Source organism: Hermetia illucens, chromosome 2 (assembly GCF_905115235.1).
Source record: "Hermetia illucens chromosome 2, iHerIll2.2.curated.20191125, whole genome shotgun sequence".
NCBI classification, from domain to species: Eukaryota; Metazoa; Arthropoda; class Insecta; order Diptera; family Stratiomyidae; genus Hermetia; species Hermetia illucens.
In genome coordinates, this window is record NC_051850.1 from 129,308,322 (window position 1) to 129,325,675 (window position 17,354).

The following is a 17,354-nucleotide window of genomic DNA, read 5'->3' on the forward strand; positions in this document are numbered from 1 at the left end:
CAGGTTTAAATTGGAGACCTCACCCGTCTGTCCAAATTGCGATGGAGTCCCAGAGGACCTAGAGCATGTATTCTTCCACTGTCCGAAATTTTGTGAAACAAAGGAGAAATCTAGAGGACACTCTAGGAGAGGTGCTGGTACCAGAAAATCTGGTGCCGATAATGCTGGCACATCAAGAGAATTGGGATGCGGTCAACTCCATGATCGCATCTATCCAAAATAAACTACGAAAAGCAGAGGAGATGAGAAAAACGCAGTCACGTGCGCCGCTTATAGAAGAAAGGTGACAAAGCTAGAGGGAGCTGACTCCGCCCCGTGATGTAATACCTTATGGTAGTTCCGTGGGGCAGGGAGGGAGCCGAGGGTGGTTTTAGTGGAAATATTTAAAGGAAATATGTTTTGAATAAGTCGTGAAAATTTCGAAGAATTTCGTTCGATAGATTTTGGAGTAGGGTGGCAGTAGATTTCCAACATGCAGTTTCGAGAAAACGCATTTAAAAAGGAAAATGCGATTTTTAACCATCAAATCTTAACTGACCATTAATCTGACATCTGACATTTTACCTTTAACATAATTTCCGTGTCCGGATAGCTGAGTGGTTAGAGCGCAAGGCTGTCGTACGGAAGGTCGCGGTTCAAATCTCACTGGTGGCAGTGGAATTTGTATTGTGATTTGACGTCGGATACCAGTCGACTTAGCTGTGAATGAGTACCTGAGTCAAGTCAGGGTAATAATCTCCGGCGAGCGCAATGCTGACCACATTCCCTCCTAGTGTACCGTTACGGTCTTGAATGAAGTGCTCTAACACACTTCAAGGCCCTGATCCAACATGGATTGTTGCGCCAACGATTATTATTATAATTTCCGAACGACTCCGAACATCAAAAAATCACTTTATCCATATATCCTATACTCTATCTCATTCAGATTCGACACACGGGATGACTATAGTTTTCAGGCGTTTCTAATTTCTGCGAGTTCTTATTTTCGATTAATAGGCTTTGGTTGAAAATTTCTATTGTAATGTAATTTTATAAATCTAGGGTAGGTCTGTAAATCTCCCCAGAATATTTCGGAGGTATCTTTTCAGATTTTTCAATTGAGAATGACCTCTTTCCAGCCCTGTCTCCACTAACGCCCAGTCACAAAGGATGTCAAAACTAAGATCTGTTTTGAATAGTAAATACAAGACCTTTCATTTGGTACCTGACATGACAATATTTGGTGAATGAAATTTTATACCTCCTGCTAGTATTGAGACCACTCCTAAAGCTCAACATAGAACCACTCCTAAAGCTCAACATAACGATAGAACCTTTCCATCCAATTTAATGTCAGTAGGTATCACCATTTCTGAGAAAAGTGTTTGTGATACACAGATAAATAGTCCGAATCTAAGGTTTTATTTTGCACAAAACGTTGAAGGTACAATAAACCAAGTCGGGAAACCGGAAGCTAGACGCTTCAGGCATGAAATCGTTTTGTGTATTTCTTTTATAAAGAGATTTGAGTGCGCATTTGCCCCATTAGTATGTAGCACGTAATATATGGATATATTATGTGTGAATATCCACTTTCAAGTGATATTGACATTCAAAGTCTTGAATTTCTCTCTATGCTGTAGTCTACATTGCTGCAAAATTAACTTAACTTAAGTGGGGTTGTCCTGCCAATTACTGAAAATTATAGTAATGTGCTATTATTAACTGTATTTGAACAGGTATCGGTATAGAAGGTATTTTGGGATCTAGGCACCATACAGTGGCCTGTTGTTTTTTTAAGATTTTTCAGTTGAGTAGTTTCTGAGAATGGGTCCGTTAAAGAAATGATCACTTTCAACCCCCCGCACTCCCCACCTTTCCAACAAATGTCAAAACTAAGACCAGCTTCGAAAAGTGCTAACCGAAACCTTTAATCTGATACCCCGCATGACTATATTTGATGAAAAAAAATGTAGACTCCTTTTGCATGTATGGGGACCCCATCCCTTCCTCCTTTAATTCGACGTAAAAGGATGTAACTCACTATATGCGTGAGTGTTCACAGTTTCCACCTTTCTATCAAATTTGATGTCAATGGCTGCAACTGTCTCCGAGAAAAATGCGTGTGACTGACAGACAGGCAGTAAAAGGATTTTAATAAGGTTTTGTTTCACATAAAACGTTAAAAAACAGACTATATGAATCAGTCCTACTCTACAAAAATTGATCTGAAGACATATTAATATTATGAAATGCATCCTGAAGCAGATTCAATCTCACAGCGCTCCTTCCACTCGAACGCACTTTACCTGTTCGACAATATCTGTGGCCTTCCTAATTTTAAACCATGACAACAAGAACTTTAATAATTCCGAAAGTTTCACTCTACGTTGTCATGCCAACATTCCATACGGTTTCAATAGTTATGAACCGGAACAATAAAGAGAGTTTCTAACAGGAATATTCCGTATAAGGAATCTATTGTAATCTAAACACGGACCATACTCGACTTGAAAGCAAGTTAGAAATTAATGAACCTCGAAACTTATAACTCAATTTATATTCATTTTGCAAGGCAATAGTATCACTGCACATCCCCACTTGCACCCCCTGTAGAGGTTCTTTCCATCATCACGGGAAACTTTTCACTTCAGCTGTAAACGAATTTGCATTTGCCTTCTAATGTGTGAAAAGGAGAAAACTTGCACATATACACATATTTGTGTACTGAGTGGAGTTGCATTCTGTAAATACTTGTATGCATTTTTGTGTAGTTTGTATCTCAAGAAGAGCAGAAAGTTTCCTGAAGAAAAGATTAACAACTAAGAAGTTTTCTCTTCTATCTAGTCACAGGTTTCCCCCCACCTAAACGCATCTATAAAATGAAAGTGAAACATGGAGCGAAAAAAAATTATCTAAATCCATTAAACCTATAGAATTAGCTAACCACTTGATTTAAGGAGAAGTAAAGAAATGACAGAAATGCATAGAGTGGATACAAAAAAGCGCATTACAATTTTCCTACTCGAAAAATATTCCAAAAAAAATTGGCTCGAATTCAATTTATGAGATTTCATTCTTTCCATTTGTTTGAATTTCCGGAATTTAAAAGTTTCAAAATGGTTTATTAATCCATTTTGGAATACTGACTATATCTCCATGGTAAACATGTCCCGACAAGGAGTAAGTAAAACCATAACGGAGCTCCCCGCAATATACAATAGATGAGGCCCATTGAAACAAACTACTCTGGAGTACACCAGCAGTAAAAGTTTCACCAACTACAATTTCAAGAATTTCATTAACTCGTCTATGGTTCTAACGAGTTCATATCCAACCACTACCTAGAAATAATAGTACATATGTACATATATGAATACTGAACACACATATATGGTAATGTTGGAAAACTCTCCTAATGAAGTTGAAAATGTGTGTATTGAGAAAATATAATAGGAAATAGGAAAATATACTGACAGGAAATATTTTAAAAATGACAATTCATCTACAACTCGTCTCCAGTTCAGCTCTCCATAAAGAATTGGTTATCCAGGTTCTCTAGGTTACCACATAGTAATTTTTGGTTGATTGACCTCATTCGGAGTTTTTTGTGTTTTTTTATAACTTCATTCGTTATTGCATTTTCCTCTTTTTCTTGCTGCTGCTTCCACTGATACGGAAATCCTGCGAAACCCAGCCCCTCCCCAGAGAAGGGGATGATCATTAAGACTCCAAAGAAGAGCACCCGTTTTGAGTGTGATGAGCTCGCGGTCCTCCCAAAGATAATAGTTAAAATGATCCTAGAACACATCAAAGAGCATCCCGAAAGCTTAATCGACAGAAAGCAGGCCACTCCGTACCCTCCTACATTGATCACATCAACACCCTATGTTTCATTTTGGAACGGTGCACGGAGTTTAGATCTTCGCTTCACCTGCTCTTCATCAATTTCGAAAAAGTTTTCGGTAGCCTGAGCAGCGGGTGTAATTGGCGTGCAGAAGGAGTATTCCGGAAAAATTAATAGCTATTATCAGACCGGCATATGATGGCGCAAAATATCACGTTCTTCATACCGCCTTGTCCGGAGGACGTGAAAGAGTTCAGTGAACAACTCCATCTTCCCTCAAAACCCTCGACTACGCTGATGACATCTGTTTGCTCTCTCACCGGATCATGGACCTGGTCCAGATGGCCCTGGATTTGGAAACAGGGGCAGGTAGGCGAGAAACCTCCTTAATAGGGACTGACCATCTAATCTAACAACATTACTAATTGCGCAGCAATTTCCCATAAAGAAAGTACCGAACTCAAACTGGGGCTCTTAAATAAGTACATATTTTTACTCCTTCAATAAAAGTAATTTCCACAAAACTAGCAAAACTTAAAAATGTCGGAAAGATCATGATCATTATAGATCCACTGTATGTTTACAATACTCCAAGTCATCTGAACCGCAAAACTCTCAAGCTCGCCAACGGAGCAGGAGGAAATGATTTAAGGAGCTCTGTTCGGAAGCGGACGTAAGCCCTTGGGAGAGCGCTTATAGAATCATGATGGGCCGATTCAGAGGCCGACCATCTCCGCAGATCACGTGCTCTTGACTCTTGTTCAAAATGATCCAGGGGAGATCACCCAGCAAGAGAAGGGCACGGAAAGCTTCCAGCGACCTTTGAATGTAATGATTATACCACTAGTCCCCAGTGAAGAGCTACTGGAGATCTGCGCTTGAATAGGAAATAACAAAGCTCCGGGTCTGGACAGCGTACCGAATAGGACTATTAAGCTTGCTCTGAAATCCACACCGGACATGTTCGAAACGTGCATGTCCGAATAGAGATTTCCTGCATTATGGAAGCGACAGTTAGTTAGAAGTTAGTGCTAGTGCCTAAGGCTGGCAAAACTCCAAGTGAGCCAACCTCCTACGGACCTATTTTCTTTGCATGTGTCCTACAGGGTTCCGTGCAGAGCCCACTGCTGTGGAACATCATGTACAACGATGTATTTAATCTCCCCCTTCCAGAGGAAGTCACGGTGGTGGGTTACGCCTACGATATAGCGCTGATTGTAGTCGCGAAGCATCTCGAAGATGCTAAGTTGTACTCATTCGAAGCGATCAGTGCTGTTAAGGGTTGGCTAGACAGTTCTGGTCTGACACTTGCGAAGGAAAAAACGGAAGCGATCGTCACCACCAAACGCTGTAAAAGAAATTATACCCGTATTCAAATTGAGAATCATATCATCACTTCTAAGCCTACCATCAAATACTTGAGAGTGATGATAGACGGAAAGCTTAGCTATAAGCAACACGTGCAGTATGCTTATGATAAAGCATCCACTGAAAGTGCGGTCCTGGCAAGAGTGATGCCGAACGTGGGAGGGCCACGCATGCAGCTCCAGTTTGGGAAAAGGCATGGCGGGTTATATTTAACGCTAACAAACTAAGTTCAGTCTCTAAGAAGAACAGCCCAAAGGGTGTGCTTGGCATTCAGGACTGTGTCAGATGATGACATTCGTCATCTCTGGAATGATGCCCACTGACATCTTGGCAAATGAGATCATGAATACATCACACTATCTCTCCTTTATCGCAGATGAAAAACGCCGAAAGGGGGAAATCTCTCTAACGCTCGGGAAAGGATCGGTTAACATACTTGCTCATCCCTGCCATCAAGGAATGGTTGGAAAGACGTCACTGTGAAATTAATTATAATCTTACCCAGTTTCTCACGGATGCAGGATGTCGCCAGTATCTGCTCAGGTTTAAACTATATACCTCACCCAATTGTCCAAGCTGCAATGGAGTCCCACAGGACCCAAAGAACGTATTCTTCCACTGTCCGAGATTTGTGGAAGAAAGGAAGGACCTAGAGGAGACTCTCGGATAGGTGGTCGTACCAGAAAAACTATTGCGAAGAATGGTAGCATGTCAGGAAGACTAAGATGCGATCAACTCCATGGTCGCATGTATCCAGAGCAAACAGTCAAAGGCAGAGGAGCCTAGAAAACCGCGGCTACGTACGCAGCGTAGAGACGAAAGGTGACCAAGCTAAAGAAAGCTGCCTCCACCCCGTGATGTAATACTTTAAGGTGATTCCACGGGACTTGGGGAGAGTCGGAGGTGATTTTAGTGGGTGGAAATCCCACATGCTGGCGTGTTCAGGCCAGTGTCTTTTGAAGATTTCAACCTGCTTAAAAAGAACAGACAATAAACCGATTTTAATAAGGTTTTGTTTTATATAAAACCTTAAAACAAACATTTGCTCAGGAAAGAAAGTTCACAGTATACAAAATAAAACTTTGATTCGATCGATCCTGGGTCACGGAAGCGGGACGTGGACGGTAAGCCCGATTAAAGAGCAAACCAACTTAATTCAAATAGTTATCGGTATGGAGAGTATTTTGAGGCCTAGATACAATGCGAATGGACCACCATATTTCTTTTCATATATTTGGACTAGTTAGTTTCTGAGAGCGGGTCCTTGAATTAACTGGCCTATTTCGGACCCCCGCATTCTCCCCCTTTACAACCAGTATCAAAGCTAATATCCGCTTCGAAAAGTACTAATCAAGACCTTGGATTTGATACCGCACATAACTATATTCGGTGTAAAGAAATTGAGTTGGAATTGAATTGGAGCCTCTTTTACACTCAACACAAAACCTTAAAAATGCTTCCGAATGTCGAACCCTCAGGAGAAGTCTAAGTCCAGTGCAGATGGACAGCAAATGGGAATGAGATAGCGAATTCTACCAGTTATATGACGAACCATAAGCAACCGTCCATATCGAGACACGAAAGCTCCAGAGGGCAGGCCATGTAGCACATATGTGGGCGGCAGAAGAATCGCTTCCGAGCAAATCGAGAGTAACAGATGGACAACCTGTACAAAGTTGACAAATCTCAAAAAAATCCGTCGATTCAGGCAGGAAGGGGATCAATCGGCAGTGTATGCATCATTAGGTGTGCTCAGATCAGACACTCAGAGCAGAAATTCGAAAAGACGTTACTTTGAAGACCGAAAATTGGAGTGATTCATTTCAGGTTGAATACTTGCTATCATCCTAAGTCAATAGAAAAAGGAGCTTCTGGTTCTGCCGTGCAGTCACATTACTTGAGAGTATGGAAACATTATTTGAGAGTATGGAAAACCCGCTGGGACCCGATATTCGCAATTATTGTTTCCGATTGTAGAGAAGGTAATAGCAATATCGGAGCAACTTTTCGGTTTCTGTGCTGCCAAAACACAACTGGTCTCCATCAACGTAACGGTCAGCCTGACAGAGAAAACGATCTGAGGAAAATTTTCAACTCTGTGGTCGAGGTATTTTAACCAAATAGGGCCGATTTGCGGATAGATCCTCTGTGACACTGATGCAGGTTTTGATGAATATTTACCAACTGATAGAATGCCTTAATTATCGATATTTTCCGGAATCCGATGTTCTGGTTCAAACTCCCGCAAAAAACTGCCCTTAACATATTGGCTACACCGACGTACACTAAACGCTGTGAAAAGGCTGCTTGAACATGTAAGACATTGGAAACATCGGAATCGCATTCGCTGTACTTGTCGAAAAATAAAATTGAGGCTATGCTACCATAATCAGTCGTAAGTAGTCGTAAGCTGAAGTAAATTTTATGATTTCGCACCAGACAGCATGTAGTAGAGTCGAAGCGGTTCATCAGGTAGCTCGGTATTAGATTGCATTATCTCTTAATTTTCAATGAAGTCCCCATTGACATTAACAGAAATTCAGGGAAAGTATTAGCTGCAATAACTGACATATATAGTGCAGTACATAATTGATAGAAATAAAAAATATAACATGTTAGATATCGCCTTCTGTTTGTAGTTAAGTCCAAAATTAATAGACCATTAGCTTAATCCCAACTACAATTTTATTTTATTATGTATATATATTTCGGGAGCAACTTACTCCCTTCATCAGTACAAAGCTTTGTATATTTTTGTATATATATTTCGGGAGCAACTTACAAAGCTTTGTAGTGATGAAGGGAGTAAGTTGCTCCCGAAATATATATACATAATAAAATAAAATTGTAGTTGGGATTAAGCTAATGGTCTATTAATTTTATAAAAAATATATTTTACTATTTTTCAAAAACTTGAACTTTATTTCATGCGGCAATAACAAGTCCTGAATCGGCACTATCAAAATGGTCGCAATAGCCTGTTAAATATTATAATCACTGCAAAATTTTAAGATTGAAATAAAAAACTCAGACAAACAGATCAGCACTCTAATACTCGTACGCAACTGGTGTAATAAAATGTTTTAATGTGTCGCGTTTGCGAAAAGATTACATTTCTTGAAATCTATTTCCTTTCATGTCCCCGTACGTAGAAATCTGTGGTGCTTTCCAACTCAATGGAAAGGTTGCATTGAGTGCCTAGGGCACAGCCAACCAGAAAGGAAAGCAGTACGTAACTCTCACATTGGGAGTAACTAGAAATTCAATTACGGCTAATCCGTCGGGTGTAAATCTACCGGTGAGTGGAAGAGGAAGATTAGGCAGAAGGAAACTTCAGCCTCTAACGAGAGGAAACTTCCACCTGAATCTTGTCTGTCAGAAGCTTCTCCTTTTTCCTTACTAGGAACAGCGGAAGAGAGGGAAACTTGCGGAGTGGACGCTACTAACGCTGGTATGTGAAAATGGAGCCATGCTGGCGGCAAAGAAAGGCACTGGAGAAGATAGGGATGACTGCACCACCAGGTCTAGTAACATCCAGAGAATTCGAACGCAAGGAAGCGAAATCTTGGAATCTGGTGACAAACTAGTAACTAGTAACGGTGAAGCTCACACTGGACACACCAGAATCTTCTGTCAGCGCTAATGTCTGCAAAAAGCATAAGTTTGGTGGACAAGGCTTTATTGTACTCCGCACTAAGGCGTATCCACACGTCCCACGGGGATAAGGGCCGGTGGGCCAGAAGATCGTCAAATCAGCGAGACAGATCTCAACGCAGCTGCACCCTCCCACTGAAAAACGAGCACGGAGGCTAAAAAGAAAACGACATATCCGACATTTCTGACCGCTGCGGTGGGAGTTTCAGGGGGAGTTGCTATAGAAAAAAATTTTAGAGACTGGAACGAAGGCAAGATTTAACAATGAAAGTTTTCGTGAAGAGGTGCCCCATTTGAAGTGCACTGATGAGGCTGCCTTACAGTGGCCCGTGAAGGTAATCCAAGCTTTGAGTTCTGGCGGTCGGCTCAAATTCATTAATATGAATACTTAGCTGCGCTGGACAGAATATGTCAGATGTTGGATACCGGACCCTAGAAGGAAGATAAGGTGTGCTCAAGTGGGTGTCGCTCAGTTCCTAATAGCAGAAGCAACGAAAGGCATCCCCAAGGATTTATGATACCACTTCTGTGGAGTATGCTGGCCGATCACTACAATTGTTCCAAGTACGGGTTTGGCATCTTCAGGTCTGCAGTGTTTCCTAGTATAATAGTAGAATACTAGGAAACATTGCAGACTTAAGAATGCTAAACCCGTTTTTACCGAGAATGATGATCCTGCCAAAAATGCATAAGCAAGGTAATGAGACACGAGAAATCATAGCGGACACCAACTCTCCAGCCTATAAAATTGCAAAGTAGCATATGAAAGAAATCAGCACCTTCGGAAATTATCACAGCAAGCATTCAGTAAAGAATAGCATGGAGCTAGTGGAGAAACTTCCTGCACACAAAAACCTGGAATCAAGCGACTGTCTGGTATCATTTGATGTAAAAGCCTTATATCTGAGCATACCAAACAAAGAAGCCATTTGGAAACTCGAGGATTGGCTAAAGGAACAATGTGTGGAACTTAATGAGAGGAAAAAGGCGAAAGTCTACGCAAAATTAGCAACTCTCTGTACGAATGAGAATTACTTCATCTGTAGAGACCAATTTTACTAAACCACTACAGGAACCGCAATGGGGAATCCGCTAGCCCCATTGATAAGCGAAATTTTCATGAAAAGCGTAGAAGAAGAAATTGAAAAACGGGGTATTATGCCAAAATGTTGGGCGCTGTACGTAGACGACGTATCCGTAATAATTCCAAACGATAACGAGAAAACGCTGGAAGCAATAAACAGCATACATCGCAAAACAACTTTCACAATGGAAAAGGAAGATGACCAACGAATAGCGTTTCTGGATCTATCAATAATAAGAAACAACAATAAACTCGAGCTCGATATATTCAGAAAGAAAACTCACACACATCGTACCATACCGAGAACCTCAAAACAAATATGGGTAGAAAATTGCGGCTTACCACAATATGATACATAGAAAGCGACGACCCTCGCAACATTAAGTCAATGGTAGCAAGGCATATGATGGAAGACGGGCATACTGTAACGATGAACAATGTGGAAACTATAAAGCGAGTACAGAAAATACACCTTTTGGACGCAGCGGAAAGCACATTCATCTTCAAAGAAGGGAGGCAAGTAACCTTAAATCATGATGGAGGAAACTGTGCATCAAGCTTAGTAAAAAAGGTATGCAGCAGATAATAAAAAAAAGGAGAAGAAAAACGGGAAGGATGGGAAAAGCTGGAAAACAATTATACAGTAATTAGTAGAATTAAAAGTTAGCATATAAGTAGGGGTATTTTAAGATAGATCAATCAATTAGGTGTTAACACCGATGAAGGAGACACATGGCTTCCGAAACAATTATATGCTAAAGGAAAATAAAAAATTTACAGAATAAGGAAGAAACGCTAATTCTATTCTTAATATATAACCACTGGAAAAAATAAAAACATGAACATATATTTAAACTGAATCCAATTCTTACAATGCTTTCCGATCCTCGAGTCCCCATACATCTGTTTGGTAGAAGATATGAGATTATCCTGAAACGTAGGGAAAACTAGAAAGTCCCAGAGAAATGCTGACGGAAATCTATCATCTGTACCTCAAAAACAGAACAAGATTTCGGAGTAGGAGCCTACCTCTCGAATAAAAACGAGAAGTAGGCTTTTCCTATGGGACAATATACAAGGGTTTTTCAGGCTGAACAGTATGCGATCCTAGGGGCGGCAACCTGGATGATTGACGAGCAGTTAAAGGGCAGGCGCATCCGCAGCACGGAGGACGATGAGTAGTCCTGTGATCACCTCGAAAATAGTTCGGGAATGTAAAAACCGATTGAAGTCTATTTCTAGATTCAATACGGTGGAACTACTCTGGATACTTAGTCACTGAGAAGTAGAGGGAAATGAAATCTTGAATGCCTTAGCAATTTCCCCATGCTGGAACTGCAATTGTCACCAACAGGTGGCAGAGCCTAAATGTTGCTAGACACACCAAACTTTTCCTGTCAGAACCTCGCAAGTTTATCCTGTCCAGAAACAGGTGCAGAAATGTTGTAGGCATTTTGACTGTCCATAATTCACTAGCTGAACATATATGTGTTCAGAATAGAAATTGTACAAAATAATACGCGCCCATCCTATAAAGAGGGAGCGAAATTCGCAAAGCATGTGAATACCATGCCTATAGGCGCATCAGACAACAGATCTTTGGTGCTGATGTGCCAGCCAGAACGACCAACAAAACATACAATATTAAATCATAGTCCCCACGGTAAAACTCTAAAAATTTCTCACAACATTCAAAGCTTCGCTGGTTTTTAGTTGGGCTAAGAATCCGCAGAAGTCACTTTGCACTAATTTTCTCACACCTGAATGTGAATGTGTGGTTTTCTAAATATTCCATGGCTTAGTAAGACGCTGAAAATCCGCTTATTAAAAATGAATTCTGGGAGAAAAATTATAAATATTATTTTCAAGAGACAACTTCACATGCATTGTGAATATTTAACTTCCCACTAAGATTCACTTTGGCGGGAAAACCAAAAGGAGTCCTGGACATGAACTTATATTTACTTTCGTATTTCACTTCATTGAAAACCCAATTTTTATCCTAATTTGACAACATTAACATATCTCGGTAAGCTGTCAAATTCATTTCGGGACTTCAAATACCGACAAAACTGGCATGTCTTCCGTAAGCATTTAAACAGAATATACCTTTTCTCTACACATCAATGAATCTGTGTCGCTAACTTTAGGTAAAATTTCAAGATGAATGAATGAATGAATGAACTGAGCGCACATTCAAGTAAATTCAAAATTTCAAGCTACTGAAAAAAAGACCTCACAAGGAATTGAAGGCCATTTCCTTTTAGTTATGGAAGGCTATAAATAATTGCAGTTTTGATGGGGTATCACTCCTAATGATGCAAGTTGCTGCAACACAATTCACAAAAATTGTTTAAGTCACGTTCTTGGGTTTACTGGGTGAGTCGTTATGGCCCCGTGAGGCATGCACACTCGACGTTTTTAAATTGAAAGCAGAATTACAGCTGTTATTCAAAACCAATTTCTAAAATTACTTTTGTTCTACAAAATAAAATAAATACAAACCTTTGCAAGTTTTCCAATCAGCCGATAAATAATATCCTTCAGGACATAAACAAAATACACGTCCAAGAGTTGTTAAACATTTATGTGAGCATCCACCGTTATTGTTAGCGCATTCGCCGGCATCTTCGCAATTGTGTCCGTCTTCAGTAAGGCGAGTTCGCGGTAAACCGTCGCAAGAGCAATTATAACCGCCCCATGTGTTTATACACGTATCCTGGCACGGACCATGTCCGTTCCGTAAGAGGCATTCGTTTATGTCTATAGGCATGTGATTAGTGGGGGTAGTAAGTAACACCATCATAATCTGTCTGTGTTATTTGTTTAATGTTCAGCTTTTGCTGAGTATGATGGGGAGTACCGGAAATCAACCTTTAGAAAGAGCTTTTCACCGGAAAAATTGCAAAATAAATAAATTATTATATAAGAAAGGGTTCAGGAGAAGCTCATCTTACATATTTGAAAGCGAAATACATAATCTCTGCAAATTTGAAAAACATTCAAAAATTTACGAGCAAGCGGTGCCAAAGGTAGTCTAATTTCGTCTATCCGTATGTTCAATAACATTTTGTTTTCCACATGAACCACCGTCTTCACCTGCGTCTGAATCGCATACACGAGCTCTTATGCGTAGATTGTTCCTTTTTCAACCCTCCCTTTCCGCAGGCATAAGTCAAACAATCTTTTGGCGTTTAGATAAATAGCTTATGACTGTTGTACACCTGGTACTGTAATTCATAACCATATCCCCGAAATACCGGGTTTATCTCAGATACTCCCAATCATACTCACCTTAACACTCCGAGATATGTGAAAGTTTGCTCGGAAATGTGCATTAGTAAGAGTTACCTCGGCGTCGACCAATAAAAATAAAAGGAAACAGCAACAACGACAAATCGGCGTACACATTATTTGAAAAAGACAATAAAAGAAAGGAGAAAGAGGCGAGAAAAGAAAGTATTGAATGTGCAGAAAGTTCAGGAAAATATGTAAACGACTACATAATGCACACCTGTCCGACGTCAAGAAATAGCGGAAAAACGGGAAAACTTATCGTGTACTTTTTTATTACTTCCGTTTCACTTGCAAAATATGCAAACGGATTTTCAGGACGAAATGAAACTGTGGTGAAAACTTGCTTTCTTGTCAACGGGAATACTTACCGATACACGTGTTTCCCGTTACTGTATCGATTTGCAACCCACTTTCGCAGGCACACTCAAAAGAGCCAGGGATATTTTTGCAGATTTGCTCGCATCCTCCATTGTTCGTTTGACACTCATCGATATCTGTGAAAATTGAAAAAAAAATCTATACTAGGATATTTCACTTAAAAAAATATGAAGACCAGAACGTGGAAAAAAATGGAAAATTTATGATGGTAGAATCCCACAATAAAATATGTATTTGTGTACCTGATGGCGCCTTCGAAAAGGCAAAATGAAAAATAAATGAATGCGTGCGAAGCCTTTCAGTTCACAGTGGGAAAAACTATTTGGAAAATTTAATAAAAATATCAGAATCCAAATATATGACACATACATATGTCTGTATGTAGTTGAAAAATCTATTGTTTTTGATGCTGGAAAGATACGAGAACGGTTTTAGGTAAAGGGCCGTTTGGGGTAGTCAAAATAGAAGCAATAAAATATAATTTTGCATTGTGTCGTCGAAATTGGGAGTTCTGAATTCTACCTTTGACCGTGCCAGAGAATAATACCCGGAATATGTGTGTGAAATCTAAATTAATTTATAGCAGAATACCAAGAGCTTTGCTCCTAGGGATTCGGGTGATTTATAGCTAAATGGAATTTAGGTAAGCTGCGAGGATCTACAATTTCCATTTATTTTTAAAAACACAAAATAAACCAATTCATTGGTCACCTTCACATGTTCAATTAAGTGGAATCAAAATTGTATAAAGTACCGCATCAAATAAGTTATAGGCACTAAAGTACCAATTAGTTTAGGCAATAGTATAGAAATTCAAAAGATACTATTTACTTCCTTCGCCATTAATGGTACGGCAATTTAGCATGTTCTCGAAAGATACCCCGGCCATCAATTCACTCAAACTGAGCCCCTGTGCTTGATGGTCTTCCCGCAGATTTATTTTTCGCTGCACCTGCAGTTACTACAGATCTCCTGCTTCCACTCGTACGGAAATTTTGGGAATCCAAGACCTGTCCCGGAGAGTGGAAGAAGGGGATGATCGTTAAGACTCCAAAAGGAGGGGTTTCTGCGTGTTCCCTGCCGTCGTAAATGTAATAGTCAAAATAGTCCTGGAACGCATCAAAGAAAATCTCGAAAGCTTGATCGACAGAGAGCAGGCTGGTTTCCACTCCGGATCCTCCTGCATTGACCACATCAACAACCTACGGATCATTTAGGAACAGTGCGCGAGATCTTCACTGCACCAACTCTTCATCGATGTCGATAGCGTGAACAGGGAGTGTAGCTGGAGTTCTCTTCGCAGTAGGGACATTCCGGAGAAATTAATAGCTATTATCAGAGCGTCAAATGATGACGTAAAATGTCATCTGTTGCACCAAGATAAAATCTCAGAAGGTTTTGAAATACAAAGCGGAGTCCGCCAGGGTTGCATACTGTCACCGATATTATTTCTTCTTGTCATCGGTGACGTTCTTCATGCCGCCTTGTTCGCCGGATGTGGAAAAATTCAATAGATAATGACATCTTTCCACAACTACACTGATGATCTGTTTGCTCTCTCAGTGGGTCATGGACCTTGGCTAAAGGGCTCTAGATTCGAGAAGAGAGGAAAGTAGAATTGGACAGAAAATGAACACCAACAAAATCAAGGTTGTTAGTGTGATGGGTCATCGCACTATCCCTATTTGCATTAATGCGCAGAGAATCGAAGGCGTCGAACACTTTGTATATCTAGCCAACGGTGGCACCAAACTAAATCTTCTCCGACGCATTAACAGGGCTAGATCCGCTTTTGCGGCACTATTTAAAATCTGGTAATGCAATTATCTCAACATTAAGCCCAAGTTGTTCTTTCTGCGTTTCTGTATAGGAGTAGCTGCTTCATAAACACCTGTCTGTGGCTTATCATCGAAGTACGCTGGCCTGACATTATCTCAAACGAACTTGGTCGGCGCACAGGCTTGGCACTCGTATGCGATGTGATAGGAAGACAGAGGTAGCAGTGGATAAGCCACACATTAAGGAGGGGCGACAATTGCATTGCGAACTATGTCATGCAGTGGAATCTATACTCCCAAGATGGCAGGCGAAGCACTTGGCGCAGAACAGTAGACAAGGAATTCGAGCGTCTCGGTAAGTCGTGGGGGGAGCTGAGGCGCATTTCAGGTAACCGCGAGCGATGGTGCATAGGTTTGGTTGATGTACTATATCCCACCAAGGAGTAAAAGGCAACCATACATATTTCTGAGGATGCCGAGTTTAGAGAAGTATACAAAATACGTACTGTAATATCGCGATTTCGCAACATCCGCAGTTCAATTTATCCGGTGACAAAATTACGAGAAAATTCATTTGCTAATATGTAGCATATTTCCTTTTCACATTCTAACCTCCCTTAGAAGAAGAAGAAATTGGAAGGAGTGTAATGGAGTATTTATCCTCCATTCAAATTGTTATTTCTCTTTCCAATATCCACTAATATTAAAATATTAATTTTAAAATAATAATATTTTCCAAACTCTCTATCTCTGTCAGTGTAAATATAGAAATTTTCTAACATTTCGAAACGATTATAAACCTGTTTTAATGTTGCTTGCACATAGATTTAATCATATTGTATATTACGAAATGCATTATTAGCGCTTGTTTCTGGCTAAAGTGAAGGTTATAGCGGAACAGCTATTATGTGGATGCCGTCTCGATAAAGGACACCTTAGCGGGGTTCTGCAGTTACTTTGAAAATAGCGGCCAGTTCACTTCATACGTAAAACTATAGGTTGGCTTTGTCGGTGACGACTGTTTCCCTAAATTTTCCAACAAAAGAAAACTAGCGCTCCTGATAGTGTGATTTCAAGGTTCTCGAGATATTTTGCAGGTTTCGAAAGTTCAGTATATTCTAAGTATCGGCATTTCGAAACTTTCAGACGGTGTGCAGAGTGGCAAGGATGAATCGGCACTTTCCAGTGGAAGCCGCAATGCTGCTAGACACTGAGATATCGACTTTGAGAAACCAATGGATGGAGGGTTCCATAGACGAATGGGGCCTACAATTAACACTTTCATTTATTTTGTGAACCATTTTCTTTATTTATAAGATTATGTTATTCTTGGTTTTTTCAGTATTTGGCCATTTTTGCGTGAGGATGAGAAGCGAGGACGGAACTCCAAAGGCCACGTCTCATGAAAATATAACGCAGAAGAAGCATCGATTGAGGATATGATCCGTTGTAGACCTTCCCTTCCAAACGCGGTACTTGGGTCGGAAGTTTTAGGTTCCCAAGCGCGCGGTCGACCTACTTTCTTTGTTTTATTTCCAGCTTTACATCCGATAAGTATGCGCGATGTCCCACCTTTGTTCGGTTTTCAGGTTCCAGTGCAGACCACGAATTGGTTGTGAAGTGATCGTATCACTTGAAGTTTTGTAAAATGACATGTCAGAACTAAAATATTAAAAGGAGCCCCACATTCCCGAGCCTAGATAGCTCGTGTCAAAGGAAAACTTCAGTGGAGCCCCAATGTTAGCAGGTGGAACTTTACGAACAATTTAGGTCTTTAGGTCGACTCCGGCCCACCAGCATGGTCTGTTTATTTAAGTAATTGTACTGTATAAGTAAACCTTCGCCACTTCAATCTCTCATGGATTTAATATGATACAACTGCTTAATGCAAATAGGAGCAGTGTGACGACTAATCAGATTAAGTGCCTTAGGTTTGTTGGTATTTATCTTCAGTCCAACTCTATTT

General features: G+C 40.3%; 1 protein-coding gene across 3 annotated transcripts in view; it reads right to left on the bottom strand.

Moving 5' to 3' along the window:
* LOC119647812 (fibrillin-3) overlaps positions 1–17,354 on the bottom strand; it is a 369,488-nt gene that overhangs the window by 103,655 nt on the left and 248,479 nt on the right. For all 3 annotated transcript variants that reach the window (XM_038049031.1, XM_038049033.1, XM_038049032.1), the window contains exon 7: positions 13,601–13,726. In XM_038049031.1, the coding sequence (XP_037904959.1) occupies positions 13,601–13,726 (126 nt within the window). The remainder of the gene's footprint in view (positions 1–13,600; positions 13,727–17,354) is intronic.